Genomic DNA, 12,181 nt, shown 5'->3' on the forward strand with positions numbered 1-12,181 from the left:
CTACATTTCCCATCAAGCCTAGTAAAGTCATGTGCAACGTCTGGTCTCACATGACCTACTTGAGCTTTGACGTCAAATCCATGTTGAAAACTCTCTGGAAGAGGCAGAAGGTAAGGCAGGCTCTCTTCAACAAGATAACGAAATAAAGGCTTGCATCATATTTCCACCTATTGTGCAGGATCTACTGGAGGAACAAACAAAACGGGTAACTAAATATTTAGTACTGTATGCATTGCATGCCTAACATGATGAACTGATAGTTTAAGTTTCAGGTTGTATTGTCACGTGCACAAGTACTGTGAAATGCCTTTCTGGCAAAACTCTTACCCAACAAATCAGTAATCAATATCCGTAGTACTATAGAGTAAAGTAGAACAAAAACACACGACCAATAGAAATAAGAAATACACGAGATCGTCAGTAAGCTATGTAACGTTACAGGGGTCAGTGCCAGTACCATTGTTCACTGTTTGCTTGGTAAGTTAATGTCAGTCTTTGGGGAGAGTCACTATAGGCTCAATGTAGTTTGAAGAATCAGACCTATTATTGTAAAGCTATGAAATATTATCCATTCCATGGTTGTTTTCATATTGTAGTGCAGAATTCTACTCTACCCACTGGGCACAGACATTAGTTCAATGTCTAATTTACATCTGGTTGAGTTGTCAGCAATTTCATCAGATTTTGTTGGGGTTGAAATTGTGGAAACATTGATTCAACCAGTTTTGGTATTATTTTGTAGTGAAGGATTCAATTCAACTCAGGAAATTAACAGACCTCCCCTCCCTCCCACCCCAACCAACCATGCACAGTCAGCATATTTTCTCTCACACAGCCATGACTCCCGTTGTTGGCAGGAAGGCCACCGGCCTTGTAGCTGCCACTTTTACACCTCTCACTCCTGAAGGGTAGGTGATCTAACTTGTTTTATGGGTTATGTATGCATGTATGATTAGAGCTGTTGTTGACTTTACATTCTTCAACTTACTGTACTCTTTATCCAATCTCTCTCCCTCTCTCCCCACAGTGAAATCAACCTTTCAGAGATCAGGCCCTATGTTGACTACCTGTTAGAGCAACAAGGTGTTAAGAGTATATTTGGTAAGCGCTACCTCTTTACCTGGCTCCTTGAGGGGTATCCCCTCCGTTCAAACTTGTACCCCCTCAGTTTTATGCCCCTTCAGTAAATAAAACGCCAAATGATTGAGTGACAGGTTGACACAAAGAAAATATCAGCTGCACCGTGTCCGCACAATGGACAGAGCGGGCCGCAGTGTGTGTAGGGGGGTGATTAGGTATGACTCGTTTGGGTTTCTGTAAAAAGCGTGAAACACTTCTCATTCTTTTGAATGTTCCTGGGTGTGGCACGGAAGTTGTCCCTGTTTTGAGGTCTGGAGACAACCCCAGTGCCTCTTGTGCATCGTTTGGGAGAGAATGCTCCCTTACCTGCTTCAACAATGGCTCATGCGAGGAAGTTTGCCACTACATAGCCAAAAGCTTAGTCTACATTGTTTAGGGCCTGGGCAAAGTGTTCATCTGCCTCAGGGCAACTGCTATGATGTTCCTTTATTTGCTCTGACAATCCACATTCACCAAATGGACATACATATTGACCAACAGGGTATCACGTAGCAGTGGTTGTTTGAAATGTGCCAAGCTGTCACATGTCCATGAGTTTGGGTAGTGTGCGTTTAAGCGGGGTGGTTAGAAATAGTGAACTGTGGGCCTCCCGAGTGGCGCAGTGGTCTAAGGCACTGAATCGCAGTGCTTGATGCATCACTACAGCCCTGGGTTCAATCAGTTGAAGGGAAAAGGACCACTGCTACATCCTGACAATATTTGAGGTTACTGCTTACGTGTGAGCAGTGTCTCAAGCATAATTTTTAAATGTCCAGACAAGAATTAGGGGAGGGTTGTGTGGCGAAGACATGCTATAGGCACATCTCTCTCAATTTTTTTTGTTTCTTTGTGCCAATTATTTGTCAATATTTTTAAATGCCCTATGAAATAAATAAATATATGCACATACACACAGGCAAGAAAAAGTATGTGAACCCTTTGGAATGACCTGGATTTCTGCATAAATTGGTCATCACATTTGATCTGATCTTCATCTAAGTCACAACAATAGACATAATAACACACACATTATTGTATTTTTCTTGTCTATATTGAATACATAATTTAAACATTCACAGTGTAGGTTGGAAAAAGTATGTGAACCCCTAGGCTAATGACTTCTCCAAAAGCTAATTGTCAGGAGTCCGCTAGCCTGGAGTCCAATCAATGAGATGAGATTGGAGATGTTGCTTAGAGCTGCCTTGCCTGATAAAAAAACAATAACAAAATTTGAGTTTGCTATTCACAAGAAGCATTGCCTGATGTGAACCATGCCTCACACAAAAGAGATCACAGAAGACCTAAGATGAAGAATTGTTGACTTGCATAAAGCTGGAAAGGGTTACAAAGTATCTCTAAAAGCCTTGATGTTCATTAGTCCACAGTAAGACAAATTGTCTATAAAAGGAGAAAGTTCAGCACTGTTGCTACTCTCCCTAGGAGTGGCTGTCCTGCTAAGATGACTGTAAGAGCAAAGTGCAGAATGCTCAATGAGGTTAAGAAGAATACTAGTGTATCAGCTAATGACTTACAGAAATATCTGGAACATGCTAACATCTCTGATGAGTTTGCGATACGTAAAACACTAAACAAGAATGGTGTTCATGGGAGGACACCACAGAAGAAGCCACTGCAGTCCAAAAAAACTGCTGCACGTCTGAAGTTTGCTGAACTGCACCTGGATGTTCCACACCGCTACTGGCAAAATATTCTGTGGACAGATGAAACTACAGTTGAGTTGTTTGGAAGGAACACACAACACTGTGGAGAAAAAAAGGCACAGCACACCAACATCAAAACCTCATCCTAGCTGTAAAGTATGGTGGAGGGATTATCATGTTTTGGGGCTGCCTCGGGGCCTGGACTGATTGCTATCATCAGAGGAAGAATTCATTCCCAAGTTTATCAAGGCATTTTACAGGAGACTGTTAGGCTATCTGTCTGCCAATTGAAGCTCAACAGAAGTTGGGTGATGCAACAGGACAACAACTCAACACACAAGTAAATCAACAACAGCAGAAAATACGCCTAATGGTGTCCTGACCACAACCCGATTTCAGTTGCTCTGGCATGACCTCAAGAGAGCAGTTCACACCAGACATCCCAAGAATATTGCTGAACTGAAACAGTTTTGTAAAGAGGAATGGTCCAAAATTCCTCCTGACCATTGTGCAGGTCTGATCCGCAACTACAGAAAATGTTTGGTTGAGGTTATTCCTGCCAAAGAAGGGTTAACCAGTTTGGTTTCTCCAATGACTGTCTCGCCTGGTTCACCAACTACTACTCAGATGGAGTTCAGTGTGTCAAATCGGAAGGCCTGTTGTCTGGTCCTCTGGCAGCCTCTATGGGGGTGCCACAGGGTTCAATTCTCGGGCCGACTCTTTTCTCTGTATACATCAATGATGTCACTCTTGCTTCTGGTGATTCTCTAATCCACCTCTGCACAGACGACACCATTCTGTATACTTCTGGCCCTTCTTTGGGCACTGTTAACTAACCTCCAGACGAGCTTCAATGCCATACAACTCTCCTTCCGTGGCCTCCAATTGCTCTTAAATACAAGTAAAACTAAATGCATGCTCTTCAACCGATCGCTGCCCGCCTGCCTAGCATCACTACTCTGGACGGTTCTGACTTAGAATATGTGGACAAATACCTAGGTGTCTGGTTAGACTTCCAGACTCACATTAAGCATCTCCAATCCAAAATTAAATTTTAATTTGGCTTCCGATTTCGCAACAAAGCATCCTTTACTCATGCTGCCAAACATACCCTCGTAAAACTGACTATCCTACCGATCCTTGACTTCGGCAATGTCATTTACAAAATAGCCTCCAGCAGTCTATCACAGTGTCATCCATTTCATCAACAAAGCCCCATATTCTACCCACCACTGCGACCGATATGCTCTCTTTGGCTGGCCCTTGCTTCATATTCGTCGCCAGACCCACTGGCTCCATGTCATCTATAAGTCTTTGCTAGGTAAAGTCCCGCCGTATCTCAGCTCACTGGTCACCATAGCAGCACCCACCTGTAGCATGCGCTCCAGCAGGTATATTTCACTGGTCACCCCCAAAGCCAATTCCTCCTTTTGTCTTCCTTTCCTTCCAGTTCTCAACTGCCAATTACTGGAATGAATTGCAAAAATCAATGAAGCTGGAGACTCATCTCCCTCACTAACTTTAAGCATCAGCTATCAGAGCAGCTTACCAATCATTGCACCTGTAGAAAGCCAATCTGTAAATAGCCCATCCAACTATCTCATCCCCATATTATTTATTACATTTTTATAGATATATATATATTTATTTTAAATTTTGCACCCCCAATATCTTTACTTGCACATTCATCTTCTGCACATCTATCACTCCAGTGTTTATTTTAGTTTAATAAAGACATATAAACGTATAATTGTTTTATTAGTTTAAGCAGACTGTGTTTGCCTATTGTTGTGACCTAGATGAAGATCAGATCAAATTCTATGTCCAATTTATGCAGAAATCCAGGTATTTCCAAAGGGTTCACATACGTCTTGCCACTGTATATACTGTACTTATCTGCAAAGTTAATCCCAACCTACTCCCCCATTTGGAATGTATGGTTACGGAAATTCTACAAAAAGACACATTGTTTGGAGACCTCACAAACTGTGCAAAACATTTAACAGTTTACTGTCAATTTCTTCATTGTCTTTGTTTGGGGAGCATGTGTCCAATTTCTCCATGTTTAATGTTGTGTGAACGCGCACACTTTAGTTTGCATAGATATACCTGGCCTGTGTGCCAAGAATAGGTGTTCTAGTTAGTTCACTTTTGGGTAACCCAAGGGGAGGCTGTATCTGAGCGCCTGCTGGACCCCACCTGTTGGGTAACCCAAGGGGAGGCTGCATCTGAGCCTGCTGGACCCCACCTGTTGGGTAACCCAAGGGGAGGCTGTCTGGTGGACCCCACCTGTGCTTTATTAGTTAAGTCAGAATGTGCCTCATGAGAGGGTTTTTCTTTTGAATGCTGACATTTTGAATTCAGAATTTTGTATATGTGTGAATACAGTGGGGTAAAAAAGTATTTAGTCAGCCACCAATTGTGCAAGTTCTCCCACTTAAAAAGATGAGGCCTGTAATTTTCATCATAGGTACACTTCAACTATGACAGACAAAATGAGAAAAAAAATCCAGAAAATCACATTGTAGAATATTTAATGAATTTATTTGCAAATTATGGTGGAAAATAAGTATTTGGTCAATAACAAGTTTGTTATATACCCTTTGTTGGCAATGACAGAGGTCAAACGTTTTCTGTAAGTCTTCGCAAGGTTTTCACACACTGTTGCTGGAATTTTGGCCCATTCCTCCATGCAGATCTCCTCTAGAGCAGTGATGTTTTGGGGCTGTTGCTGGGTAACACAGACTTTCAACTCCCTCCAAAGATTTTCTATGGGGTTGAGATCTGGAGACTGGCTAGGCCACTCCAGGACCTTGAAATGCTTCTTACGAAGCCACTCCTTTGTTGCCCGGGCGGTGTGTTTGGGATCATTGTCATGCTGAAAGACCCAGCCATGTTTCATCTTCAATGCCCTTGCAGATGGAAGGAGGTTTTCACTCATAATCTCACGATACATGGCCCCATTCATTCTTTCCTTTACACGGATCAGTCGTCCTGGTCCTTTTGCGAAAAAACAGCCCCAAAGCATGATGTTTCCACCCCCATGCTTCACAGTAGGTATGGTGTTCTTTGGATGCAACTCAGCATTCTTTGTCCTCCAAACACGACGAGTTGAGTTTTTACCAAAAAGTTATATTTTGGTTTCATCTGACCATATGACATTCTCCCAATCCTCTTCTGGATCATCCAAATGCTCTCTAGCAAACTTCAGAAGGGCCTGGACATGTACTGGCTTAAGCAAGGGGACACGTCTGGCACTGCATGATTTGAGTCCCTGGCGGCGTAGTGTGTTACTGATGGTAGGCTTTTTTACTTTGGCCCCAGCTCTCTGCAGGTCATTCACTAGGTCCCCCCGTGTGGTTCTGGGATTTTTGCTCACCGTTCTTGTGATCATTTTGACCCCACGGGGTGAGATCTTGCGTGGAGCCCCAGATCGAGGGAGATTATCAGTGGTCTTGTATGTCTTCCATTTCCAAATAATTGCTCCCACAGTTGATTTCTTCAAACCAAGCTGCTTACCTATTGCAGATTCAGTCTTCCCAGCCTGGTGCAGGTCTACAATTTTGTTTCTGGTGTCCTTTAACAGCTCTTTGGTCTTGGCCATAGTGGAGTTTGGAGTGTGACTGTTTGAGGTTGTGGACAGGTATATTTTATACTGATAACAAGTTCAAAAGGTGCCATTAATACAGGTAACGAGTGGAGGACAGAGGAGCCTCTTATAGAAGAAGTTACAGGTCTGTGAGAGACAGAAATCTTGCTTGTTTGTAGGTAACCAAATACTTATTTTCCACCATAATTTGCAAATAAATTCATTAAAATCCTACAATGTGATTTTTCTGGATTTTTTTTCTCATTTTGTCTGTCATAGTTGAAGTGTACCTATGATGAAAATTACAGGCCTCATCTTTAAGTGGGAGAACTTGCACAATTGTTGGCTGACTAAATACTTTTTTGCCCCACTGTGTGTGTGTATATTTGTAAATATTAGCGTCATCTTTGAAACACCAGCGCTGTGTAAATAAATCCAACAGTTATTTGCACCTCTACCTGCCTGCCTCCTGCTGAATCTTTGGTCTTACCACTGCTATAAGGACCCTATTTTACACGGATACAGGGCAGCGGAGACGGGCTAGATTTCGCGCCAACCTGTCACTTCAAAATCACTCAGTCTGCGTTTGAACTTTGTTTGTTGTGGTATAGCGAAAGCTAAGCAGAATTCAATATAATTCTATTGCAAGAATGCCCAGAAATGTAGCTGCCTCGCCGATTACAACTGCCTCCTTAGTCACTTTATCCTGCCGCGGGGTCTGGCTTCCTCCTTACAGTTATTGCTCATGTTCCCCCATTCGATCTGTGCAAAGTCATAGTGGTAATATCACTTTCCTACCAAGCTCAAGCACAGCTGTTAGTTATGCCTCTGTTCTTTTCCCCAACTGCTCCACCAGTAAATGGCACGACAGGAGAAGGTATGTCTCTCACTGTGGAGGAGAGGAAGCTGCTTGCAGTGGAGTGGTGTCATCAGGGCAAGAACAAGTAAGTCTGTGAAATGCCATTCTTGCAAGCTCTAAACCCAACAAGTAATACAGAATGTGGTTATCAATTGTGTGTAATATGGTTTATACACTGAGTAGACAAAACATTAAGGAAAACTATTTCCATGAGACTGACCAGGTGAATCAAGGTGAAAGCTATGATCTCTTATTGATGTCACTTGTTAAATCCACTTCTATGAAGGGAAGGAGACAGGTTAATGAAGCATTTCTAAGTCTTGAGACAATTGAGACATGAATTGTGTATGTGTGCCATTCAGAGGGTGAATGGGTAAGACAAAAGTGCCTTTTGAACAGGGTATGGTAGTAGGTGCCTGGTGCACCGGTTTGTCAAGACCTGCACCATGGGCCAGTATCCCTGTGGAATGCTTTCGATACATTGTAGAGTCCATGCCCCAATGAATAGAGGCTGTTCTTAGGGCAAAAGGAGGTGGGGGTGGTGCAACTCAATATTAAGGTGTTCCTAATGTTTGCTATGCTCAATGTATGTGGCAATACTGTTTCTCTGTGTGAATGAGTCACTGATAAAGCCTTGCTGGCTTCTTGGCACACTTTGTCTTCACAGGCTGGAGCAGGTGATAGTGCACGTGGGCTGCATGAGTCTGAAGGACTCCCAGGAGCTGGTGAGTCATCCCTGCCACAACCTGCTGGGACTCCTGCCTGCCCATAACTAGTCTAAACTCAGCACAAGGCCTTGGAACAGCTCACAGTGTAAGGTGTCATACTATCTCCGTGTCCCCCATGCAGGCACGACATGCTGCTGAAATAGGAGCCGATGGGATATCAGTGATCTCCCCCTCTTTCTTCAAACCCGCCACCGCAGGTGGGTTGAGCCTATTTTTTTGCGTTGTGACGTATACTTGTGGTTCTGTTTGCTCATTACGGTATGCCTAAGCCATTCCACTCGGATCAACGTTGCAGTGAAATTCACTGTAGGGATTTCCTTTCCTTACGCTGTTTCCTTCCACTGAACTCAGATGCTCTGAGGATGTTTCTCCAGGAAGTGGCTGCAGCCGCCCCAGCCATGCCCTTCTACTATTATCACATTCCAGCTGTGACCGGGGTCAACTGTGAGTACTCTGCTTTCAGTTGATATGATACAGTCGGTCACTCCTTGATGCACCTCTGCATGTGATACTCTAATATTCAGGGTTTGAATTAAAAGGATGTTGATTCTCAGCCACTCTTTTCTCCTGTCAGTGCGATCAAGGGATGTGTTGGAGGGGATAGCGAATCAGATCCCCTCGTTCCAGGGGCTGAAGTTCAGTGGCAGCGACCTGATGGACTTTGGCCAGTGTGTCAGCTATAGTCCATCTCACTGGTCACTCCTATATGGTATAGATGAGGTCAGCACTTCATCTTTCTCCTCCCTCTCTGTGCTTGTCTCTCTCTGTCAGTATGAAGATAACTTATCCTTAGAGCAGTGTTTCCCAACTCCAGTCCTCAAGTACCCCAAACAGTACACATTTTTATTGTAGCCCCAGACAAGCACACCTGATTCAACTTGTCAAATAATCATCAAGCCATCGATCATTTAAATCAGGTGTTTTTATTTGGGGCACCAACAAAAATGTGTCCTGTTGGGATACTCGAGGACTGCCTTAGAGGCAAGTCGTGTTCAGTATGTTATGTTTATCTAATTAAAGAATGTTTTACTCTTTAACAGCAACTGCTAGGAGCTTTGGCAATGGGTGCCAATGGGGCTGTAGGCAGGTTGGTCTCTATTTGATATCATACTTTAACCCTGAGAACTAGGCTCTGTGTAAAGTCAGTCCATTAGGCAGACACTTACAGTGCATTCTGAGGGTATTTGGACACCTTGACTTTTTCCACATTTTGTTATGTTACAGCCTTATTCTAAAATTGATTACATGTTTTTTTTTCATCAATCTACACACAATACCACATAATGACAAAGGAAAAACAGGATTTTATAAAAAAAATTGAAATATCACATTTACATAAGTATTCAGAACCTTTACTCAGTACTTTGTTGAAGCACCTTTGGTAGCAATTACAGCCTTGCGTCTTCTTGGGTACGATGCTACAAGCTTAGCACACCTGTATTTGGGGAGTTTCTCCCATTCTTCTCTGGAGATCCTCAAGCTCAGTCAGGTTGGATGGAGAGCTTCACTGCACAGCTATTTTCAGGTCTCTCCAGAGATGTTCGATCGTGTTCAAGTCCGGGCTCTGGCTGGGCCCCTCGAGGACATTCAGAGACTTGTCCCAAAGCCACTCCTGCGTTGTCTTGGCTGTGTCCTGTTGGAAGGTGAACCTTCGCCCCAGTCTGTGGTCCTGTTCTGGAGCAGGGTTTCATCAAGGATCTCTCTGTACTTTGCTCTGTTCATCTTTGCCTCGATCCTGACTCATCTCCCAGTCCCTGCCACTGAAAAACATCCCCACAGCATGATGCTGCCACCACCATGCTTCACTGTAGGGATGGTGCCAGGTTTCCTAGGAATAGTCTTGGTGGTTCCAAACTTCTTCCATTTTAAGAATGATGGCGGCCACTGTGTTCTTGGGGACCTTCAATGGTGCAGTAATGTTTTTGGTACCCTTCCCCAGATCTGTGCCTCGACACAATCCTGTCTCGGAGCTCTACAAACAATTCCTTCGACCTCATGGCTTGATTTTTGCTCTGACATGCACTGTCAACTGTGGGACCTTATATAGACAGGTGTGTGCCTTTCCAAATCATGTCCAATCTGTTGAATTTACCACAAGTGGACTCAAGTTGGAGAAACATCTCAAGGATGATCATTGGAAACAAGATGCACCCGAGCTAAATTTCAAGTCTCATAGCAGAGGGTCTGAATAGTTATGTAAGGTATTTTTGATTTGTTTTTTGTTTTGTATTTTACCCCCTTTTTCTCCTCAATTTCAATCTTGTCTCATCACTGCAACTTCCCAACGGGCTCGGGATGCGAAAGTCGATTTTCATGCATCCTCCGAAACATGACCCGCCAAACCGCACTTCTTAACACCCGCCCGCTTAACCCTGAAGCCAGCCGCACCAATGTGTCGGATGAAACACCGTTCAACTGACAACCTGGTCAGCCTGCAGGTGCCCAGCCCACAACAAGGAGTCGCTAGAGAGCGATAAGCCCTTACCTGGACAACGCTTGGCCAATTGTGCGCCGGCCTATGGGACTCCCGATCCCAGCCGGTTGTAATAAAGCCCAGAATCAAACCCGGGTCTGTATTGACACGATGCAGTGCCTTAGAACGCTGCGCTACTCGGGAGGCCCCGATACCCTTTTTATGAATTAGCAAACATTTCATTATGGGGTAGTGTGTGTAGATTGATTAAATAAAACATTTTCCTCAATTTTAGAATAAGGCTGTAACATAACAAAATGTAGAAAAAGTCAAGGGGTCTGAATACTTTCTGAATGTACTGTATGTCTTAGGAATGTCACTCTCTCCCCAGCACATACAACTACCTGGGCAGCAGTGTGAACCGACTCATGTCCGCCTTTGATAAAGGGGACCTCCTCAAGGCCAGGACTATACAGGTACACCTTCTTTTCAGCCTCAGACAAAACAACAACTCAGGACATCATTGTAGTTTTCCTAAATCTGTGATCATCTGATTGATTCATGTCTTTGATCTCCCTTTGCAGTTCCAGGTGCAAGATATCCTCTGTTATGCAATAAATCTAGGTGAGTGAGTGCAACATTTTCACCCACAAGTCATTCCCATGTGTGTCATCTGTGAGATTAACCTAGAGTGAGTCTGTGCCTTTTGTGATATGATACATTGTGTGTGTGTGCAGGGTTTGATTTGGCTGTGAATAAGCAGCTGATGAGTGAGGTGTCAGGATTGGCTCTGGGCCCTCCCCGCCTGCCCTTGCTGCCCTGCCCCCATCCCAAGGCCCTCTCCATAGCACAGAGACTCCAGCAGATCCTCGGGGAGCAATGACAGCAGCATGGAGGCTTGGCTTTATAGGCCAGCCTGGGAGCATCAGTCGGTTTAAACAGTCATGCATTTCTCTGTTTATCTAGACTCTCCCAAGATGTCAACTCTGAAATCTCCTATTCTGTTCTCCTGCTTCTAACTGATTTTAATAAGGAGGAACAGAAAACACTAACACTGTACCCAATAAGTTTGATTTATCGTTTTATTGATCTATCGCCTGCACATGTATTCAAATGTAAAGAAACATTCCACTGCCAGAAGCCCAAAATGCCCAAAAAGAACACAGACATGCAAGAGGTGGAATCAAGCATCATGTAGTTGGGCATTAAGAGCATCGCCTACTAGTGAGCTGTTATAAATACTTTTAGCACATTGTATCTTAAAATGGTTTCTGATATGTCATCTATATTGTTTTTATAGTGAGACCTGCAGGGTTGTTTTCTTCATACTTTATTTGTTTTTACTCTTTGCCGTTTACAGGAGCAACAATGCATTGTTGTGTGGTCGATACCTTTTCATATAAGTACTGTATTAGACTGTAACCTAACCCTGAAGTAAATCAGTACATCTATAAGTTGAATTGCCACTGACCTCAAAAGTGTGAACTGCATTCTTTCCAGTATTGTAGTCTTGATATTATCTTGAAAGTGAATTACAGTATAACTGAACTTGTATGTGAGTGACAGGGAAATCTAAACAAAACTTGAATCATTTTTTTCTAAACACTCTTGGACATTGCATATGAAATAAAAGATCAACCGTTTCGGAATGTTATGCCATATAGATTTACCTGTTATTCTCCCAAGTTTCATGTTCATTTGTTTGTCTCTATCTTTCTCTGTTATGATTCTGGGGTCTGCAGTGTATGACTTCAGTTTCAGATCTCTTTCAGTACTTGTAAACCAAAAAGCAGAATGATCTCAGAGGTTGTG

The 12,181-nt window shown here is 43.3% G+C and overlaps 1 protein-coding gene across 4 annotated transcripts; it reads left to right on the plus strand.

Moving 5' to 3' along the window:
• The first annotated feature begins 49 nt into the window (after positions 1 to 49).
• On the plus strand, positions 50 to 12,012 carry npl (N-acetylneuraminate pyruvate lyase (dihydrodipicolinate synthase)). Of its 4 annotated transcripts, none has more exons than XM_064935264.1 (12): positions 50 to 205; positions 813 to 908; positions 1,028 to 1,101; positions 7,226 to 7,313; positions 7,896 to 7,953; positions 8,078 to 8,153; positions 8,308 to 8,400; positions 8,531 to 8,676; positions 8,997 to 9,043; positions 10,761 to 10,845; positions 10,954 to 10,993; positions 11,107 to 12,012. In XM_064935264.1, exons 2-12 carry the CDS (start codon positions 838 to 840, stop codon positions 11,250 to 11,252), a joined length of 924 nt encoding a protein of 307 aa, XP_064791336.1. In that variant the 5' UTR covers positions 50 to 205; positions 813 to 837; the 3' UTR covers positions 11,253 to 12,012. The 4 variants fall into 4 exon arrangements, with proteins under 4 accessions (XP_064791336.1, XP_064791337.1, XP_064791340.1 ...); XM_064935265.1 differs by having other exon boundaries at positions 836 to 908; XM_064935268.1 differs by having other exon boundaries at positions 55 to 110; positions 836 to 908.
• Positions 12,013 to 12,181: the final 169 nt, after the last annotated feature.

Source organism: Oncorhynchus masou, chromosome 24 (assembly GCF_036934945.1).
Source record: "Oncorhynchus masou masou isolate Uvic2021 chromosome 24, UVic_Omas_1.1, whole genome shotgun sequence".
In the NCBI taxonomy this organism is placed as follows: Eukaryota; Metazoa; Chordata; class Actinopteri; order Salmoniformes; family Salmonidae; genus Oncorhynchus; species Oncorhynchus masou.